The following is a 19,823-nucleotide window of genomic DNA, read 5'->3' on the forward strand; positions in this document are numbered from 1 at the left end:
GGGGCCAGGATCTTGGCACCATGATAGCATGGGGCCAGGCCATGAGCCAGAGCCATGATCTGGACTGAGCGCATCCCTGCCTCCAGAACTGGCGCCCATCACTCAGATGTGTGGGCAGCAAATTGCAGCTCTGCCCTGGGCAGCGGCCCCATGCTATCGCTGCCCTGAGATCTTGGTGCCTCCTGCCCACCCTGCTCCTGGACATAGCTCCATGCCTACCCAAAGCCCCATCCCATTTGCTTGGCCACATATGGTCCTGCCCCTGGGGGTGGATGAAGAGTGGATGGGCCAGGGTACCTGGGCAGCAGGCTGGGTCCAGCTAAGAAGAAGCTGCTGCTGCAGGGGTTGCCAGGAAGTGAATCTGGCCACTTTGCCATCCCAAGCATTCAGTGGGGTTGGGGTTGCAGGACTAGCTGTACGTGCCACAACCCAGCCTGCCCCTGGTGACTGGGCTGGGTAGGACCAAGGGACCTACTGCGGCCCAGAATAAATCCCTCAGTGAGCTGGATTTGGCCTGTGGGCTGTATTTTGCACACCCCTGATTTAAAGGGGTATTTTCTATGGTCTTCTCTGCTGGCTGGTGTAAAGCAAGTTAAAGGGTCTAACAACAAGTCTTTCTACCTAGTTACAAATGTTAAGACTGATTTGTAAAGCTATCTTTGGTTTCAGTCTGAAGTGCTTAATGTTTCATGCATCAATGACTTTTGATATTGGTAGACACACTCTTTCAGCACCTGGATTTAACTATCTATGGGAAGGAAGCAAAATACTGTGATGGGAGGGCTGCTTTGGCTGTGCAGCTGACTTTCCCTCCTGCTCTGGCACAGCCCAAGACCTTCTTTCCCCTAACTAGAATAAAAGGATCTCTGAAGAGGTATAGAGCTCTTGGTAATGTGCCAAGGGAGTCGGATTAGTGTGTTGTATGTCCAAAAATAAATAAATGCCCTTGAGGGAGGTATCAGGCCTTTAAATAACAGATTTTTTAATTAACTGTGATTCAGATAATCTTGTTTTGGCTATAACAATACATATAAAAGTTCCAGAATAAATCAGATATTACCACAGACCTGCCTGTCCTGGAACAAATGTGTTCATGGCAGTGTTCCTAGTTGTGACTGAGAACAGGCACGTACCTATTTTGCTAACTGGTTTTGGTGGATGTGTGGAGCTACAGTGACCCTGTTGTTACATCAAGTCCATTGCCCTGGTCCTTGAGTCAGAAGCTGAATGGTGCTGTAGGAAGTTTTCCATCTATGTGGCTAACCTTATTTATCTCTTTTCTAAAGGTTGCTGAACAACTAATGACCATTGCTTATGAGAGTGGAGTAAATCTCTTTGATACAGCGGAGGTGTATGCAGCTGGAAAGTAAGTCTCTGCCTGCATGGCTAAGTGTATTGGAGAGCGTTACAGTATTTCTTAACTGTAGTTTTAGACAGGGTAACTTGTCTACCTTTTAAACAAGTAGAGCTGCCAAATAGATTCTGTTTTCAGTCATTCTGCTTTGAATCTGGGCTTTTATGGTGTTCCTGCTGACAAGCAGTAGTTTTATTGACAGTAGAATTTGGCCCATTTGGTGTGTAAATGTAACCTGCAAAGCACTGGATTAGGGCACTAGGATTCCCCAGAAAATGGTCATCTGCTTTAGGAGTACAATGTACCTCACCTGGTAACAAGCTCTAACTCCAGAGCAAACAGCCCTGCAGACTGGAGAAAGCCACCCAGCTTGGTCCTTCCTTGCAGTGTCATGCAGCCAATGTGAGCGGTGGTTTTAGACTCAGTGCCACCCTGATGGTACGAATGCACTTACAAAATGATACCTTTTTTCCTCCCAGCCTTCTAGTAGGTTTTTGAACTGTAGCCCAGTTTTATGCATCCAGATGCTTACAGTTGTTTTGGGTGTCCTCCAAAACTTTGTGAAATTAGAACTGAATTGTACCCAGGGGGACAGTGTACCAGAAACTGCAGGGGTGATACTTTATGGTGTTTAATGTGATTTGTTCCTTTTGCTCCATTTTTACAGTGGTTCACAATGAACTTTTAAAGTTCAGCCAAATCATACGGAACACCAGACCTGGCCTGAGTTTGTAGACCGTGAGCTTCTCAGCAGCACTGGCCCAGCCACTAAGTTGTGAGAATTGGGTGATTGTGAAAGTTTTTCACAGCCTCCATGTGGCATCCAACTTTTGAGGAGAGTTCTGTTCCACTTCAAGTGTTGCCATTCACCTTAATAAATGTAGGTCTTCCGTGAAAAAAAATGCTCCCTGTGGAACTTTGCATTCCTAGAGGAGAGGCTGGGACCTCTGAGTTTCTTCTCATCTGCCATCTCTCAGGCAGGATTGTAAGGGTGACATTCTTCCCTGCTGAAAATTAGAAGTGAACTGCGATTCCTTCCATTAGGGCTCTGTGAAATTTCACCGGCTCTTTCATTTCGAAGCTGTTTTGAGTCATTTCGAGCTTGAAATAGTGAAATCAAAATGAAACAAAGGGCTTCAAAACAGCTTTGAAATGAAACAAGGGCAGTTGAAATGTTGCAAAAGTTTGAAGTGTTTTGAGTTTCGAAACTGAAGTGGGGCTTGCCTGCAGGGAAAAAGAAAGTAAGAAAAGGATGGGGGAAGAGTAGGGAAGGACTGCTCTGATATTGTCTGTGACTTTTTGGCTGCCTGAGATGCTGCTGGTGCTACTGTGCTACTTACTAAGTTATTACCTGTTGCCATTTAAAGTGATGGACTGGACTAAGGAACAGACTCAGACTGTAGGGGAAGAGGAGGGCTCATTGGGGCACACTACCATGTTGTGTAGAGGCCCCAGCACCTACACAACACCCCAGCACCTAAGGCATGCCTTAACACACACACAGTCACATGTTACGAGTTTTGCTTGTCAGCACCTTGAGGTGCAGTTTCCCAGAAACCCCTGCACCTATCTCCTTGAAACTCGTCAGGTGTCATGCCCTCAGAAGGGGCTACCATCCCTGCTGTTTGCATCCAAATCTGCCAAAGAATGACAAAGTTATAGGCAGTTTTGTGCTTCCCCATTATAGCCTATGGGCAAAACATCAAAACAGCGTTGGAACAGCAAAACAGTTTCAACAAAACGAAATAGAACAGCCTTTCGAAACAAAATGAAACTTGAAACAAAACATGTCCCGTCGAAACAGCAAAATGGAAGTAGAAACGAAACAGTGCTGTTTTGCCCAGCCCTACCTTCCATGTACAGGACTGAATACCAAAAAATGCATAAATCACTTCTGCAAGGCCTTTTAGCCTTTGCTGTCCTTAAGACACATGAGGTGCCCTTTGTCTAGACTGGATTACATATAGGGACTTACTTAGATCACAAAATTGGGTGATGTCTGTGAAATCCACAAGAAAAAAAGTACTAAAAATAAAATGCTGGCTTCCCAGAGGGAGCCAGCAGGCCTCCTGGCTGCACAGCCTGCCAAGAGGGAAAGGGCAGGGGAGAAGGCTGCCAGCACAAAGGGGAAGAGGCAAGAAGGCTGCCACCCCTGCCCTTCACTGCTGATTGGCTGAGAGGGATGCCTGTTTTGCAGTGTAGCCCCTCTGCACCAATCATTGGTGGGGCGGGGGGTGGGAGATTTGATGGACAGCTGTCTCCACCAATCAGCAGTAGGAAGCAGGGCCACCAAGGCCTCTCAGCCCATGAGAGGCATGAGGGGGGTACAACACCATGATAAATTCTCAAAAATGATGACTGGCCCCACATTCTGCCCACAAAATCAGTGGTATATCTCTTCTGGTTGGGTAGACCCCTAATTATATGTGGTTTGCATGAGTGCCATCATGCTTGCAAAGGTGAAAGTCATATGCTGCCTGGAAGTTTCAAATTAAGTCCTGTTTATACTTGAATATAAACTAATCTATTTTTAGTGGATGATCTAGAGCCAGATCCTGAGCTGGGATCGCTCCATGACTTCTTTGCCAGTTTCCACCTTCTGAGAACCTGGTCCAGGATTCACTCTGTGAAAACAGAAAACTCTTTGGGGCCCTATTCTTAAAGGGAAGAAATGAACTAGTCTGCAAATATAAACAAATTGCTTGTATTCCTCACAAAACTTACCCTGGCCCTATCACTATTAATATAGGGAAAGAAATGTCGCAAATAAATTAGAAGTCTGCATGTAGCTTAATGATGATTAACAGCATATGATCCAAAATGTGAAGAAAAAGCTTTCACTGAAACAAAGGCTCTTAATACCATGGTTTAATAAAAAAATAATCCAGATGTTAATTAAAAGATCACGTACTTCATTCAGAACATGTCGGCTGTGAGATGGCAACCCACAGAGCAGTGTGCAACTCTGCTAATGTAGCAGCAGGCCTGGGCACAGAAAATCATAATTCATTACCTGGTTTCCCCACCGGCTCTCTGGGGAAGTGACCGCTATTGTTATTTTCCAGGCACATAGAAGGAATAGCTCAGCTCCCCTGGCCAGTGCTGGAGCGGATGGAGCCAAGTTCCTGTCCATGCCTTGCGCATACTCAAAGGAGAGGTTGCCCATCCCTGGCATCCTGACTGGCCTCTGCGAAGAAATGGAGGTTTTCTCATGCCCCTCTACTCTCCACTATTGGCAGTTAAGAGCAAAACGGAATCCTTCACTTTTTATTATAGACCAGGGATCTCAAGTTTAGTTTCATATCAAGAAATTAACCAAAAGATCCTTCAGTCAACTTTCATTCCAATAGTGTGGTCTTGTCGCAAAAAAAGCCAGCAGCACACTAGGTTGTATTGTTGTTATTAACAGGAGTGTCATGTGCATACTGAGGGAAATAATTCTTCTGCTCTATTCAGCATTGGTGAGGCCTTGCTGTCTCCAGTTTTGGGTCCCATTCTACATTAAGAATGTAGACAGATTGGAAAGAGACTAGCACACAGCAAGAAAAAAGATTAGGGGCCTTGGAGGCAAGACTTATGAGGAAAGGCTGGAAGAACTAGGATTATTTAGTCTGGAGAAGAAAAGACTGAGTGGGAATTCAAATACCTGAAGGAAGATTACAGAGAGAACGGAGATGGGGTTTTTGTTGGCTATAGGGGATAGGACTAGGTGCAATAAACTCAAGCTACGGCAGAGGATTTTAGCTTGGAGATTAGGAGGAACTGTCCGACTATAAAGGTGGTGACACATTAGAAGAGGCTACCTAGAGAAGTTGGGGAATCCCTATCCTTGGAAGTTTTCAAGAGAAGGTTGGACAGACACTTGGCTGGAACGATTTATTCAGAGATGATCCTGCCTTGAGCTGGGAACTAAACTGAATGACCTTGTGAGGACCTTTCCAGCCCTGCTTTCCTATGGTCCTGCTTAATTCATACATCTCCTTCCTCTTAGAGGACTAGCTCTAGCTCACATAAAAGCTGTTCGGACAGTAATAGTTCAAGGTTTCAGGATCTAGCTACAGAAAACTGAGCATCTGCAGATCCTGTTTCCAAGGATCTAGTGACACAAAACTTGGTTCACTTATTTAGGTAGATATGGACAAATAGTGGATTTTTTGGTTCGGTGGCTGGACTAAAGGAGTGGAGAAGAACCTGTTCAGGTGGACCCAAGACAAACATTTGGAGGAATTTATGGAGGAGTGAACAGAATTTTCACTTGGGGTCTGAATAAAACATTTTATTCAACCTGAAATTGGTTAAATGTTTAGATTTTTTTCAAGTGAGGGGAACTTCCCTGTTTCCTCAGTCAATCATTCAGTCCTTTTCCCTCCTTGTCTTCCTGTTGCTTACAGGAAAGGCAGTCTGGGAGAGGATATTTTATCCCTCCACTTTTCTGTTTAGGTTGCCCTCCCTATGAGTATCATGGAGAAACAACAAAATGACACTGGTCTTTATACACATGCCTAAAATGTAGTGGGCTGGATCATGGCTTTTATAACACTTAGCCTTAAAATGGCTTCACTTGAACAAAGCTGTTGTGTAGGGGTTGTTTTCAGAGAAAAATGTCCTGAAGCACAATGGGGCTGAAAGAAAACCACCTTCATCTCAACATTTCCTTCAAGGCAGTGTCAGCCAGGTAGCTATTCCCAGGCTACTCTTAGTGTGTGGGATGCTGCCTACTGCTTCACTGATTACATAGAACTTGGGCCAGGTAGTCTATTAACCACAAATGGGAGAACAGCCAACACAGACTAACTTCCCTCCTCCATGTTTCTCTAAGGATGTAATTTTGGAAGCACACTCACAGGCTGATTCATAGTTCTGCTGCAGTAGGGGTTGCCCATACAAAAGAATTGCATTTCTGCAGCATTTGGTCCTAGCATGCCTGACTAAGGCAGCTAATAATTTGGCCACAGTCTATTCAGATGACTTCCTGTGTCTAAATTAAAAGTGCAATATTTTTCTCTCTAATCACAATGTGACTTTACACTGGCTTTTGGAGAAGGGAAAAACGCCACAATTAAGTAGGAAGCTGTGGATTCACATTTGACTTAAGTGTGACATTGACATCAATTCTGTTTAGCAAGGACTGAATTGCTAGCTACAATTGTCTGCCTTGTAAAAATGCAGCAAAAAAAAGCAAAGAGAGGTCAACGAGGACACAGGGTAATAACTCATATTGTAGTGGGTCAGCAGGGAAAAAAATAGATGAACGGATGAAGGTAAACAGATTTTGTATTCATGTTTGGATTTTTGCAACAGTGTCCTAGTGAGTAATGCATTTGATTTGCTTTAGATCTATTGTACCATAGTTTTAAAGTATTTTATAATGAAGTGCTTTTGTTGTTTTTTTCCTTCTCACAGGGCGGAGGTGATTCTGGGAAACATAATAAAAAAGAAAGGCTGGAGGTACTGTGCCATTTCAAATCCTGACCCTTACTGCTGTTAAAGGCAAAATCCCCTTTTGTGTAGTGATGCACAATGAAGACCATAAAACATGCTGCAATTGCTTGATTTAAAAACAGTATTTGCTTGCACCCTGCTGAGTCTGTTATTGGAGGGGAGAAAAGTAGCTGAAACTTCCTAAGAATTATAGGTGGAGCTGATAGCACTTTTCTTAACGGTGCTCAACAATTCCCACCATAAAACCTAGATTTTATTTTTGCCAAACCTTAGCTGCTGGGAAATTTCCCATGCCAGGAGCCTGCCTAAGCCGAACATGTTGTAGATTTCTGCCAGAACAGTTCAACTGTTTCTGAAAAGCACCTTGGGGATGGGGGGAGGAAGCCTTGTTCTTGGGAAACGCCAGAACCGAGGTTTGTGTCACATTAATTCTGACCCCTGTGTGTCCAAAATGCAAGGTGAGCGATATTTACATGGATCTGTATTACATTTTTCTGTAGATTGTCTGCCTCATTCAGTATATAGAATGAGCAGCTATTCAATATTGTGTTTTCTTTTCATTGTTCAGAAGATGGATTCAGGCTTTATTTACTAGAGATTATTCAAACCCTGTTCAGCATTCAGAATGATTTATTTCCTCTGGTTCTCATCTCTGCCATACTCATCTGCCTCATAAGGGCATTATCATGATCCCCTTTTTATAGATAGGAAGCCAAGACACAGTGATGAAGGTCAAAAGTGTCCATTTAAATTGTGTGCCCAGTTTGAGTCTCTCAGAGGCGGATTTTTCCATGCACTTAGCAATATATAGCAACTTATCTGATCAAAGCACAGCTCCCAGGCACTTCATTTATAGCTCAATGAGCTCTGCATGCATCTTCAGGTCAGACCCTAAGGTCTTAAGCTGAATTCTGAGAAAATGAGGAACATACAGTTAGTGACCAACTTCAGGAATTTGAGTTTAAGTGACAGGGATTAGAATTTTGTGGCAGAAAAATAGGGTAGAATTCAGATCTCCAGGGTAGCATTCAACTGCCTTCACCAGGAAACCACCCTTTCTCATCTTACAATCCTATGCTTCACACCTTCCAACTTCCTCAACAAATAAGGCTAGGATGCTACAGATAAGAATCCCCTTTACTACACAATCATGACTCATTCTTTGAACTGGTCCATCTTGTGAACTGAATGATGCATCAGACCTTTTGAAGAATAGTATGTTGTCATGTAAGAAAAACTGTTTCACAGTGCATACACACCCAAGGTGCCTAATTAAGGTAGCACAGACAACCTTCATTCTGATCATTCCTAACTTTTGACAGCTGACAGTTGCAAAAAGTTTCCAATATTTTATATAGCATATGTTATATATTTTTATTACATATTTTTATAATATAAGACCTAGATGGGCTTTCCTTTTAGATGTAATTTAAAGGATTTAACCTGGATTTTTATTAGTATATGTTTGTAGTTGTAAGCTATATTTACATAATTTTAAAGACCTCTAAAGTCTATCATATTCACCCCTCCATTAAAGAATGATTCTGATGGCTTTTCATTTCTTAAATCATTCTTAAATGTGTAAGTATTTGCTTCAGTATAAAGAAGATGCAATATAGACCCAGTGTAATGCAGAAGAAATTGCTAAATACACATCAAAAACCCAGTAGATGCTTTATATCATGAAGATCGTATCAGGATCCATGATCTATGGCAGTATCTTAGCATTAATGAAGATTTTTAATTTAAAACCAGCTTTAAAAAACAGGCCATTTTTTTAAAGAAAGTGTAACATCTACACTGCTACCTTTTTCATATTCAGGAAAGTATTTTTCAAATGATAAATCTTCATTTTGATAATGCTCTGGAATTTATAGGTGAACCTAGCAAATGCATCGTTCTTCAAGCTTTAATAACTCAGGGACAGTTTATAACAATAATGTATGCAGCTTCTCATTGAACTACTTTCAAAGTACTAATTTACATACAATGGTGCTGCTGATGTTTTTACTTGACACAGCATTATATTCTGAATAGTCATGGTAGTTTGTTCATCGTTAATCAGTGTGAGTTTTCATTAAACCGAAATGTCTAAATGCTAAGCAGCTACAATAGGTATAAGATTTCATACATTACTTTAATTTGGACTCTGGAACTTAGCCTTTGAAAAATGATTAATATGTTTGGGTATTTTTCCCCAAAGTTAAATCCTGACCTGGGTGGGTTTAGATTCTTTCACAAAGTTCCAGGCTGTATCATTCCATTTGATTTAATAGAAGATCATAGGGCAAGAAAAGACAGTTCTAATTATCTGGACTGATGCATGTAATGCTGGTCAAAGGACTCCCTGCATTAAGTAATTGTTTTTAAAAAATCACAATTTAAAAATTACCAGTGATGGAGAATCCACCATAAATCTTCGAAAGGTATTTCAGGGGTGAGTTAGCCTCACTGTTATTAATTTACATCTATACAGCCTGAATTTTTCTCACTGAACCTTCCAGTTATTGGATTCCAGTCACCCAGTGGAGCCAGTCATCCAACTTGCACACAAGTCTCACAAATGTGAGAGGAGAATCAACTGCTCAGTTTGCTGGAAAACAACTAGTTTGTGCATTTGTCTACAGGAGCAACTTCATTTATTTAGGCTATTATATATTAATTTTTGTTGAATTGGTATAGCATGATTCTGTTTGTTCATTCCAAGTGGACAGAATGTCAAGCTTTAACTATACCTTGTCCTGCAGGCCACGCTTAAGAACCAGGAACTGAGGGGGCTCTAATGAAGACAATAACTAAATAGGGGCTTGGTTTTGTTTTACTCCCTATTGCCATTAAATTACGTTGCTTCTTTTCCTTTTGTAATTATAGGAGATCCAGTCTGGTCATTACAACAAAACTCTACTGGGGTGGAAAGTAAGTTTTATGATTATATTTTTTACAGATAATACAATGTAAGGCTTTATGGCTTTGTTCCTTTATGGAAACAAAGCTATATATGGATTAATGAAATCTTGTTTCCTCCTCATCTTGCAAAGGCTTTTTTAAAAGTCAGTGTTCACCAAAGCTGTCAACCTGGCATTGGGCCATAGTAAATAGCATCAGAAAGAATATCCCTGCAATATTCTTTTGATGCTAGGAAATTCATTTTGGATGTTTAAAGTCCAGTTTCCAAAAAATGGTTGAAGTCACTGGAAGACCAAAATCGGAATACGTAATACTATAAAAAAGCCACCCAATCCTGCCAATATGACACTATTTTATTTAGCACAGTTAAAAATATCTTCCTGACCCCTGGGTTTGAGTTGAGCTCATTCCCTGCAGTGAGCTCAGATCAAAAATACCCTCTTGTTTCAGAAGAAAGTTGGCATCTATCTTTGAGCTGAGCTAAATGAAGGAGAGTTTTCCTTCTGTTGTGCGGATACAGTACAAATTTCACTGACTACATTTAGTTCTGATGTGCTACCAGTGTTTGAACTCTTGGTTAAATAGTCAAAGAGATTTAACAGGTTTTCCTTTAAAATTCAGTACATTTATTTTTATTTTAATCTGGTCTGTGTCATGTATTTTGTGGCTCCAGCACAAAATATACTGCTTTCCCAAACCGCCTAAAAGGAAAAATGTGAAATTTACTTCAAGCATAATTTATTACAACTCCAGCATCTGAGAGATTTTCTTCTAACATGTTATATAAATGAATGGGGGTTTTTTTTATTTATTATGCTGAACTTACTTACAGTACACTCTGAAGCTGGAGAGACAGGGTATAGGTTTGGCTTCTCCAGAAGAGTCTAAATATATATAAGATAGTGCCATGAACTTGAGCAATGTAGATTCATAGCAGTTGTCTTATTCTACTTCATTGCTTTGCTTCAACTCAAAATCTGGTTGATGTGTTAGAAGTGCATACAAAATTAAACAGACTAGAAAGAGATTAGAGAACGACATGTTGCCTCTAAATGTAGTTTAGATATGAAAAATGTCATTTCATGTCAACTTGCCTTAGAAATGTGAGACATCTACAAATGATATAATATGTGAAGGCACTTCAGTGTCTTGTCTAATAATTCTAGGACTGATCCCATCCAATTCTAATTGAAAAAAATTCCTATCAACTTCATATGCAATTTTGCTGAAGTAATGACTGAAGTATCTCTAAGAGCCTATATTAAATACTTAGTAATACGAACTAGTATGAACTATATAATCTATATTTGGGGAAAATATTGCTCCATTTTGTTTGTTTTGGAATAGGTTTCAGAAGGCTTTTTTAAAATGTCTTTGCTCTGAAGCCACAGAAGGTTTCAGTGAGTGTATTCTTATGAGACCAGCTGAGATACGGATTTTAATCAAATATATTTTCATCAAACATGTTTGAAGCTTATACTAATTCTTGTTTCACTGGCATTGAAACATAATGACTTTAAAATGTTCATCAGTCTGTACATTTATTATATACAGGATGACTATTTTTAGATTATTAATATATTAATAACAGTAATACTATTGTCTTGGGTACTTCTGCAGTGCAGGGTAGCTCTATTATGAGTTCCAGCCTTCTCATTTTTAACATATTAACAGCTTGTTCTGGCTGAAATATAAAATCAAAAAACACTAAGAACATTAGTTCTTTAGGAAAGTTTGAGCAGTAATAACACCCACACTAATTGCCATTCACCTGTTTTATCTCTGCAGAGCTGAAACAGAAAGAGGGCTTTCAAGAAAACACATTATTGAAGGTATGTGCTATAGAACAGCATTAGACATTCCACAAAGGCATCGGGCTTAAGAAGCATGTTTGAATAAAGAAACAAAAAATAAGAGACAAGTGATTCATCCCACCTTCACAGAGCTCAAGTATGCAGGCTCCATGCTGCCTGCCAGATGAGGGAAGGAAACCGGGTGCTACCATCTGAGACCAGGGAGTTGGGGAAGGGAACTGAGCCCGGTCGTTCAGTTCCCCTCCCCAGCACTATGATCAGTCTGGGGAAAGGAACTCAGCTCAGCTAGGTTCCCCAGCCGGATCATAGGAGGGAAACTCAGCCCAGCTGAGCTGAGTTTCTTTCCTCGGCCTTAGCACTGGGGAGGGGAACTCAGCTTAGCTGGGCGAGTTGCCTTTCCCAGCCTGACTGCAGCACTGGAGAGAGGAACTGAGCCAAGGTTCAGTTCCCTTCCCCTGTGCTGTGATCAGCTTCCTGCAGCCCAGCAGCAGGAGGCGGGAAGAGCCAGGGCTGCGCTCCCCACCCGGCTGAGTCACATGGACCTGTGGAGCTTCTGGGAGTGGAGCTCTGGTTCTCCCATGTCTCCCACCCCCTGGCTGCTGGCTGCTTTGAAACTTGAAATGTTTCAAAACTTTTGAAAGGTTTCAGTTAGCCTCTTTTTGTTTCAAGGCTGTTTCAAAGCCCTTCATTTCAGTTTGATTTTGCTGTTTCAAGCTCAAAACGAGTCGAAGCAGTGTTGAATCAAAATAGCTAGTGAAATTTCGCACAGCCCTAATGGACAGCATGGGTCTAACATTTTAAAACAAGCCACAAAAATTGGAGTGCCCAAAGTTATGCATTCAGATTTTGGACCACCTAGGCTTTGAATGCTGCTGCATCCCTTTAATGGGTGCACATGTTTGAATAGTGCTTACTCAGGTGGCTTCTCTATGCTACTGCAGTGTAAATGTGTACTTTTATGTAAAGCTTAATCTTAAGTAATGTTTGCATGCACAATACTGAGTTTGGTCAGTACTTAAGCAATGCACAATTAGGCATTCTGAGACTGGTTAAAATCTGATAAGCTAATTCTAGAGATCTTTATGTTGCTGTATTCAAATACTGTGAACCAGATTGCATCTGCCAAATCAGGCCCCTGTTACAATTGGAGAATATTCCTGGCACAGCTGGAAGAGCTGGTGTAGGGATTGGAATAAAGCCTCAAGCAGTAAATTTTCTTATGGTGGTCGCTACTGAAATTAAGCAAAGACATTAGTTACCAAAGATGTTGGATGCTTCACAAAACATGCCAAGCAGTACTCTCAGGGAAGCTGGAGCATTATATTTTAGTGTACCAAGTGTAGCATTCATTTGCTTTAAAGTAAGTAAACTGGCACAGAATGCAGTGCAAATTTCAGTAGGAAGAAAAGACAAGAAGATCAAACAGTGAAGAGAAAGGGTGAACAGAAATCTCCCCCAGGTAGTGTATGGACATAAGGGGAGGAGATTGTACCATTCAAAGAGATTTAGTGCTATGGTGACCTACCCACCCCTGTTCCCTTATGGATATTAGAGACACTTAAAAGGGTAGCACGTGCATTTCATCCCAGAGATTGCTGTTTTGCCAGATTCCCAAAATTAGCCCAAAAGGTCCCCCCTGCAGGGTGAGGGATAAAGACTTCTGTACTACAGCAAGACAGACTCTACCCCAATAACTGTTCATAAACTATGCAGTGGGATTTCACACCAACTGCCTCTCATGGCTATTTGACATGCTTCTGTCTTTTTGATTCCAAAAGGAATCTGTATATATTCTTAATGATGCAACAGAATTATATACTGCATGCCAAACTACTGCAATTCCAGGAACACCATGGATGCTTGTAAACATAACTATATATAATAGTCCATATATAGTAACAATATAAAAATTATATATAATAATACATATAACAGACGTCACAATGTACATGTGATGAAACCATTACTTTGTCTAGCTTAATGGCATCACAAAGTACGTGTGCGCCAATTTCGGGGGTTTTAGATGAGTTTGTATTGTTAATCGGAAATGATGCAGCTGTCAGCTCACCCCCTGGCCGTGGTGGAGGCAGGCAGGTTCCACAGATAAAAAGGATCAGGCCCCTTGCCGCTTTGGCCTTCAGCAGGCATCTGCTGAAGGCTGAACTGGCAAGGAGCCCAATCCTTTTTCTTTTTTCATCAGTCTGACGGCCTCTTCCATGCTGGGAGGTGAGCTGCTGGTAGGCTGAGTGGCCCCTGAGCTGCAGGGGGGCCCAATCCTTCCCTCTGCAGCGACAGCACCCCTGATCAAGAACCTGGCCTGATCCAACTGTTCCCTGAGCCTGGCAGCTAGAATCCTGCCAGAAGCTGCTCCCCAGATGGACTCAGGGAAGAGTTGGATCAGGCCATGTGCTGCCTCTGAGCTGCTAGTAGCAAACCAAGGCAGCTCCGGGGGGTACCACTGCCACAGAGGGAAGGATTGGGGGCCTCTGCAGGGGTCCCTCTGGCAGCTTGCCCCCCAGCCCTCTGGAAGCTTGCCCCCCAGCTGTGGGAGAAGCAGGCAGGCTTCACCAAAAAAAAATAAAGAAGGATTGGGCCCCTTGCTGCTTCTGCTTGCTGAAAGAAGAAGTGGTGATCCTTTTTTCAGCAGAGCCTGCCTGCCTCTCCCATGGCCGGGGGAGAGCTGCTGGTGGGCCAAGCAGCCCCTGAGCTGTTGGGGGGCCTGGTCCTTCCCTCTGTGGCAGCAGCACCCCCTGGGGCCACCCAGGTGCACTACTAGTAGGCAAGGTGCTGCCCCAGCTTGGGGTTGGGGAAGAGTTGGATCAGGCCAAGTGCTGCTTCTGAGCTGGGGTGGCACCCAGCCCACTAGCAGCCCACCCAGGTGGCCACCATAGTGAGAAGGACCAGGGCCTCCCACAGCTCAGGGGCTGCTCTTTTCACTGGCAGCTTGCTCCCCTCCCTTCTCTGGCTCCAACAAAATACAGAAAAAAGGGTCAGACCTCTCACCATAACATGACAAAGAAATTGAAACAGTGGGTTTCAATTAAAAACCATTTCAATTTAGGGGGAATAGAATAAAACCCTGGAGACTAAACCCCCATCATGTGTACTAGCACCCCATGAACTGTGTGCTAAAATATAATCCTCCAGATTTCCATAAAGAATGTGTGCATTATTATACAATCAAGCATTTCTTTGCTAAATGGTACTGTTAAATTTCAATATCCAAGTCCTTATGAAAAATGCACTTGAATAGATTTTTTGGCAGGAATTGAAATTTATAGCCACAAAGAAAATGAAATACTTCTATTGTGTTGTGTAATTTAGAGGCAATTAGTCTTCCCTCTAACTTATGAGATAAAACCTAATTTTTGTAGGGTAGCTACTACAAAAGGAGCTGGAATGTATGCTCCATTCCTCTAGGTTATTCATATCTGATGCAAAATTTTAGTACGTTCAAAAAATTAAAAAGCAAGGTAGAAAAAGAAAAGGTTCAGAGCTCCAAAAAATGTATCATTCTGGGCACGTCTACATGTGCAGTTAACGTGCCTTAAGGTTACTGAGCATTAAAATAAGGCACAGTAAACAGCACCTCAGAATGCATCTACACATGTACCCGTGTTGGGACCAAATTTGCTCCCAATGGAAGCAGTTGAGTCCAGGGCTGCTCCTGCCCCCCAGCCTTGCTCTGCCCCACCTACAGCAGCCAGGGGGATCTCCAGGCTTCCCTGGTGCCATCGCCAGGCTGGTAGGGGACACAGAGGTCAGGCCTGGGGAGTGGGAGTGGGGGTGAGCTGCCCTAGAGTGGGGGACAGCTCGTAGCCACGTGGAGTTTGGGATTGCAGCCTGGATCAGCGGCGCTCACTTGGAGCAGTTCTCTGTGGCCAAATGCCAGCAGCACCCTGAGCTCTCCCCTCACTTTCATAGACATTTCATAGACATTAGGGCTGGGAGGGATCTCAGAAGATCATCGAGTCCATGCCCAAGGGGCAGGAAGTCAGCTGGAGTCATACGATCCCAGCAAGATAAGCATCCAAATTTTTCTTGAAGGTATTCAATGTAGGTGCATGAACCACCTCTGGTGGCAGGCTATTCCAGACCTTGGGGGCTCAGACAGTGAAGAAATTCTTCCTTATGTCCAGGCTGAAATGGTCTTGCTGGAGTTTATAAGGTTGACATTCAACCTTGTCATCCCACTCTGATGAACGATCATTCCACCAGATCCTGGTGGTCACCCCTGATAAATTTATAGATGGCCAGCAGATCACCCCTGAGCCTGCGCTTTTCTAGGCTAAAGAGTCCCATAGCTCTCAGCCTGTTGTCATAAGGTCTGTTTTCCTGATCTCTGATCATGCGCGTGGCGCTTCTCTGGACTCTCTCAAGCTTCTCCACATCCTTTTTGAATTGAGGAGCCCAAAACTGGACGCAGTACTCCAGCTGCGGCCTCACCAAGGCCGAGTACAAGGGGAAAATGACGTCCTGGGATTTGCTTGAGAAGCATCTATGGATGCAAGCCAGTGTTTTGCTTGCTTTACTGGCCACAGAATCACATTGAAGGCTCATATTCATCTTGTGGTCAGTCATGACCCGCAGGTCCCTTTCATCTGTAGTGCTAACCAGAGTAGCACTGCTGAGCCTATAAGGATACTGTGGGGTTTTTTTCCCAAGGTGGAGAACCTTGCATTTTTTGGTATTAAACACCATCAGGTTCTTGTCCACCCATTTCTTGAGCCTGTCAAGGTCAGTCTGGATCGCCCTCCTGTTCTCAGATGTGGATGCTTTACCCTAGAGTTTAGTATCATAAGCAAACTTGGCCAGTCTGCTTCTGACTCCAATGTCCACATCATTAATGAAGATGTTGAACAATATAGGTCCAAGGACAGAGCCTTGGGGGACGCCACTGGTCACAGGGCACCATGATGATTGACTTGCATCAACCACCACCCTCTGGGCCTGGCCACAGAGTTAATTCCCCAGCCAGCGAATTGTGGTGGACCCAAGTCCACAGTTAGCTAGTTTTGTCAAGAGGTGATCATGAGATACCAAATAGAAGGGTTTTTTGAAGTCAAGATATATGATGTCAATCTCCTGTCCCTTGTCCAGGTGATAGGTCACCTGGTCGTAAAAGGAGATAAGATTGGTCAAGCAAGACCTTCCCGCTACTAACCCATGCTGGCTATTCCTCAGGATGTTGCCGTTGGCCAGTCTGTTGAGAATAGCCTGTTTAATAATCTTTTCTAAGACCTTCCCTGGGATAGAGGCCAGGCTGATGGGCTTGTAGTTTGCTGGATCCACTTTCCTCCCTTTTTTTCAAGATAGGCACCACATTGGCCTTCTTCCAATCTTCAGGCACTTCACCAGAGTGCCAGGATTTCTCAAAGATCTATCCCAGGGGCTGAGCTATGATATTAGCCAGCTCCTTGAGTACCCTGACGTGTAAATAGTCAGGGCCGGCTGACTTAAAGGTGTCCAGCCTCTCAAGCTCTTTCTTTACAAGGTCAATATTGATGGAGGGCAAGGAACCACCCTCACTTAGGCGTCCCTGTCCTGTAATGGGCAGGGGCATCCCATGGGACTTGTGAAAGACCGATGCAAAGTACCCATTTTATAGGTTGGCTTTTTCCTGGGCATCAGTTGTCAGTTGTCCCATCTGGTTTAGCAGGGGACCAATGTTGCTTTTCCTCCGGCTCCCCACATATCTAAAAAAGGATTTTTTATTGTCCTTGAAACATGTAGCTAGTTAGAGTTCTGTTGCAGCCTTGGCTTTCCTGGTTCACTCCCTGCAGGACAGACCAGTGCAGAATAATCCTCCTTGGAGGTGGATCCTGTCCTCCATCCTTTGTAGGCCTTTCTTTTTAGCTGCAGGAGGTCTGCTAGTTTCCTGGAGAGCCAGGGAGGCTGCTGTGCCCTTTTGCTACCTTTCCTCCGAGATGGAATAGCGTTAACTTGTGCATCGAGGATTGCTACCTTGAGGAGCAACCACTCTTCCTGAGCTCCCCTCCCCTTGGGATCCTGGTCCCTTACGGCCTCACCAACAAGCCTCCTGAGCTTGTCAAAGTCAGCTTTCATGAAGTCAAAGACTTCTGTATTGCTGACTGACTTGGCAGCTTTATGGCAGATGGTGAAGGTGATCGGTTCGTGGTCACTGTCACCCAGCTTCCCTTCGATCATTAGGTCACTGATTAGGTCACCTCCAGTTGCCAGTACCAGGTTGAGCAGTGCTTTACCTCTCATTGGCCCGTAGACCTCTTGTGTCAGAGAGAGGTCATCCACACAGGAGAGGAAGCTTTGTGACTACTTGGATTAAGACGAGCACTCTTCCCATCACATGTTTGAGTAGTTGAAGTCTCCCATGACAACCATGGACCTGGAGCATGCAGCCTCAGCCAATTCCCTGGTGAACTCCTGATCAAGCTGTTGACTTTGGCTGGGAGGTCTGTAGTAGACTCCCACCATTGTGTCCCCTGTGCCATGTTCCCCATGGATTTTAATCCAGAGGGTTCCCAGTTATCCACCATGGTCACCAATGTCAGTTTGCAGGAACACATAGCTCTCCTTGACATAGAGAGCTTTGCCCCCGCCCCTTTTCTCTACTCGAGCTCTCCTCTACAGGGAATAGCCATTCATACCTAAACAGGCAGCTTTAATTTCATTTGGAAGTTATATAAATATATTACTATCAGAAGTCAAAGTGGTGATTTGTTAAAATGTTTTTTGCATTGGCCAGAATTTGACACCTACATTTGTGGTTGTGTCAGCCTTCCTCTGGCTGATTTTTACTGTAAGATTGTGCCCTGGGCAGTGATGGCAAAAGCTGTATAAAGCAGGGGCTTTAAACTAGGCTCGTTGGGAGAAGGGGAAGATGAGGGCGGAGGAAGCCTTGGGCCACTAAACCAAGTGGCACCCACAGGTACAGCCCAGCCTAGACTGACAAGCAGAACAAATACCCAGGTAAGCAACAGGGGCTAGGGCATTACTGAGATTAGGGGGCCAGTGCACACATCTTCAGGAGGCCTCAAATGCTTCTACACAAACGCTCATAGCATGGGAAACAAGCAGGAGGAACTTACCCTCCTGCTAGCTGACACCAACCCAGACATGGTGGGGCTCACAGAAATGTGCTGAGACCCAGCGCACAACTGGACAGTGAATATCAAGGGCTATAGGCTGTACAGGAGGGATAGGACAGGGACGAAAGGTGGGGGTGTGGCACTGTACATCAAGGAGGAATATACATCCTCATCAAGTAGTACAAGGTCAGAGGAGAGGCACATTGAAGTGCTCTGGGTTAGAATACAAGGCAGTCAAGGGGAAAGGGACTTAACAGTGGAGGTCTACTACAGACCACCCAATCAAGGGGAAGAGCTAGATCGGGAATTCTTAAGTCAGCTCACAGAGGTAGGTAGGTCAAAAGACATGGTCATCATGGGTAACCTGAATTTTCCAGACATCTGCTAGGAAGAGCAGTCAGCTAGGTCTGACCGCTCACGTAGGTTCCTAGCCAAAATGCAGGACCTCCATCTAACCCAGGAGGTGCACAGCCCCACCAGGGGAGACGCCCTGTTGGACCTGGTGCTGGCCACGAGGGATAACCTGGTGAGGGGGCTGTGGGTCCTCGACCACCTGGGCGACAGTGATCGTCACCTGCTGGAATTCACCATCCAGCACAAGGTGGCAAAGGCCTGCAGCCCTAGATTTCAGAAGGGTGGACTTCAATGAGCTAAGGAGAATAGTCGGGGAGGCACTGAGGTCCCGGAGGGGAGGGGAGTCAGCTGTCCAATAAGAGTGGTCGTTCCTCAAGAAGACGATCCTCCAAGCCCAAAGGGAGGTAATCCCAACATGGATCAAAGGAGGCAGGAGGGCGCAAAAGCCCCCATGGCTCACCAGAAGCATCCAGGAATATCTCCTAGCTAAAAGGGAGGCGCACCCCCAACAGAAGAGAGGGGCCATCACCAGGGAGGACTATACTGTGGTTGCTCGGGGCTGCAGGGGGGCAGTCAGGGAGGCCAAGGCAGAGATGGAACTGGGACTAGCTTCCCAGATCAAAGACAACAAGGAGTCCTTTTTTAAATACATAGGGGGCAAAAAGAAGGTACCGGATAACATGGGGCCCCTGTAAGACATGCTAGGAAATCTGGTTGTCACACCAGACGACAAAGCTAATCTATTTAACAATTTCTTTGCCTCCATTTTCCTGAGCAGGGACTGGATCAGCCCCCGCACTGGGACCCCCTCAGCCCCCAGGGGAGGCGCACCCAGGCCAAGGGTCAGTGAGGATCTAGTCAGGGAACTTCTGGAGGGACTGGATG

The 19,823-nt window shown here is 44.1% G+C and overlaps 1 protein-coding gene across 1 annotated transcript in view; it reads left to right on the top strand.

The window, feature by feature from the left end:
• Positions 1 to 19,823, top strand: part of KCNAB1 (potassium voltage-gated channel subfamily A member regulatory beta subunit 1) — a 225,230-nt gene that overhangs the window by 167,144 nt on the left and 38,263 nt on the right. Inside the window, exons 4-7 of the mRNA XM_019532631.1 lie at positions 1,287 to 1,366; positions 6,758 to 6,802; positions 9,668 to 9,712; positions 11,492 to 11,535. Of these exons, the coding sequence (XP_019388176.1) occupies positions 1,287 to 1,366; positions 6,758 to 6,802; positions 9,668 to 9,712; positions 11,492 to 11,535 (214 nt within the window). The remainder of the gene's footprint in view (positions 1 to 1,286; positions 1,367 to 6,757; positions 6,803 to 9,667; positions 9,713 to 11,491; positions 11,536 to 19,823) is intronic.

The sequence above is a fragment of the Crocodylus porosus genome, unplaced genomic scaffold, assembly GCF_001723895.1.
Source record: "Crocodylus porosus isolate Cpor-Errol unplaced genomic scaffold, CroPor_comp1, whole genome shotgun sequence".
Lineage (NCBI taxonomy): Eukaryota > Metazoa > Chordata > Crocodylia > Crocodylidae > Crocodylus > Crocodylus porosus.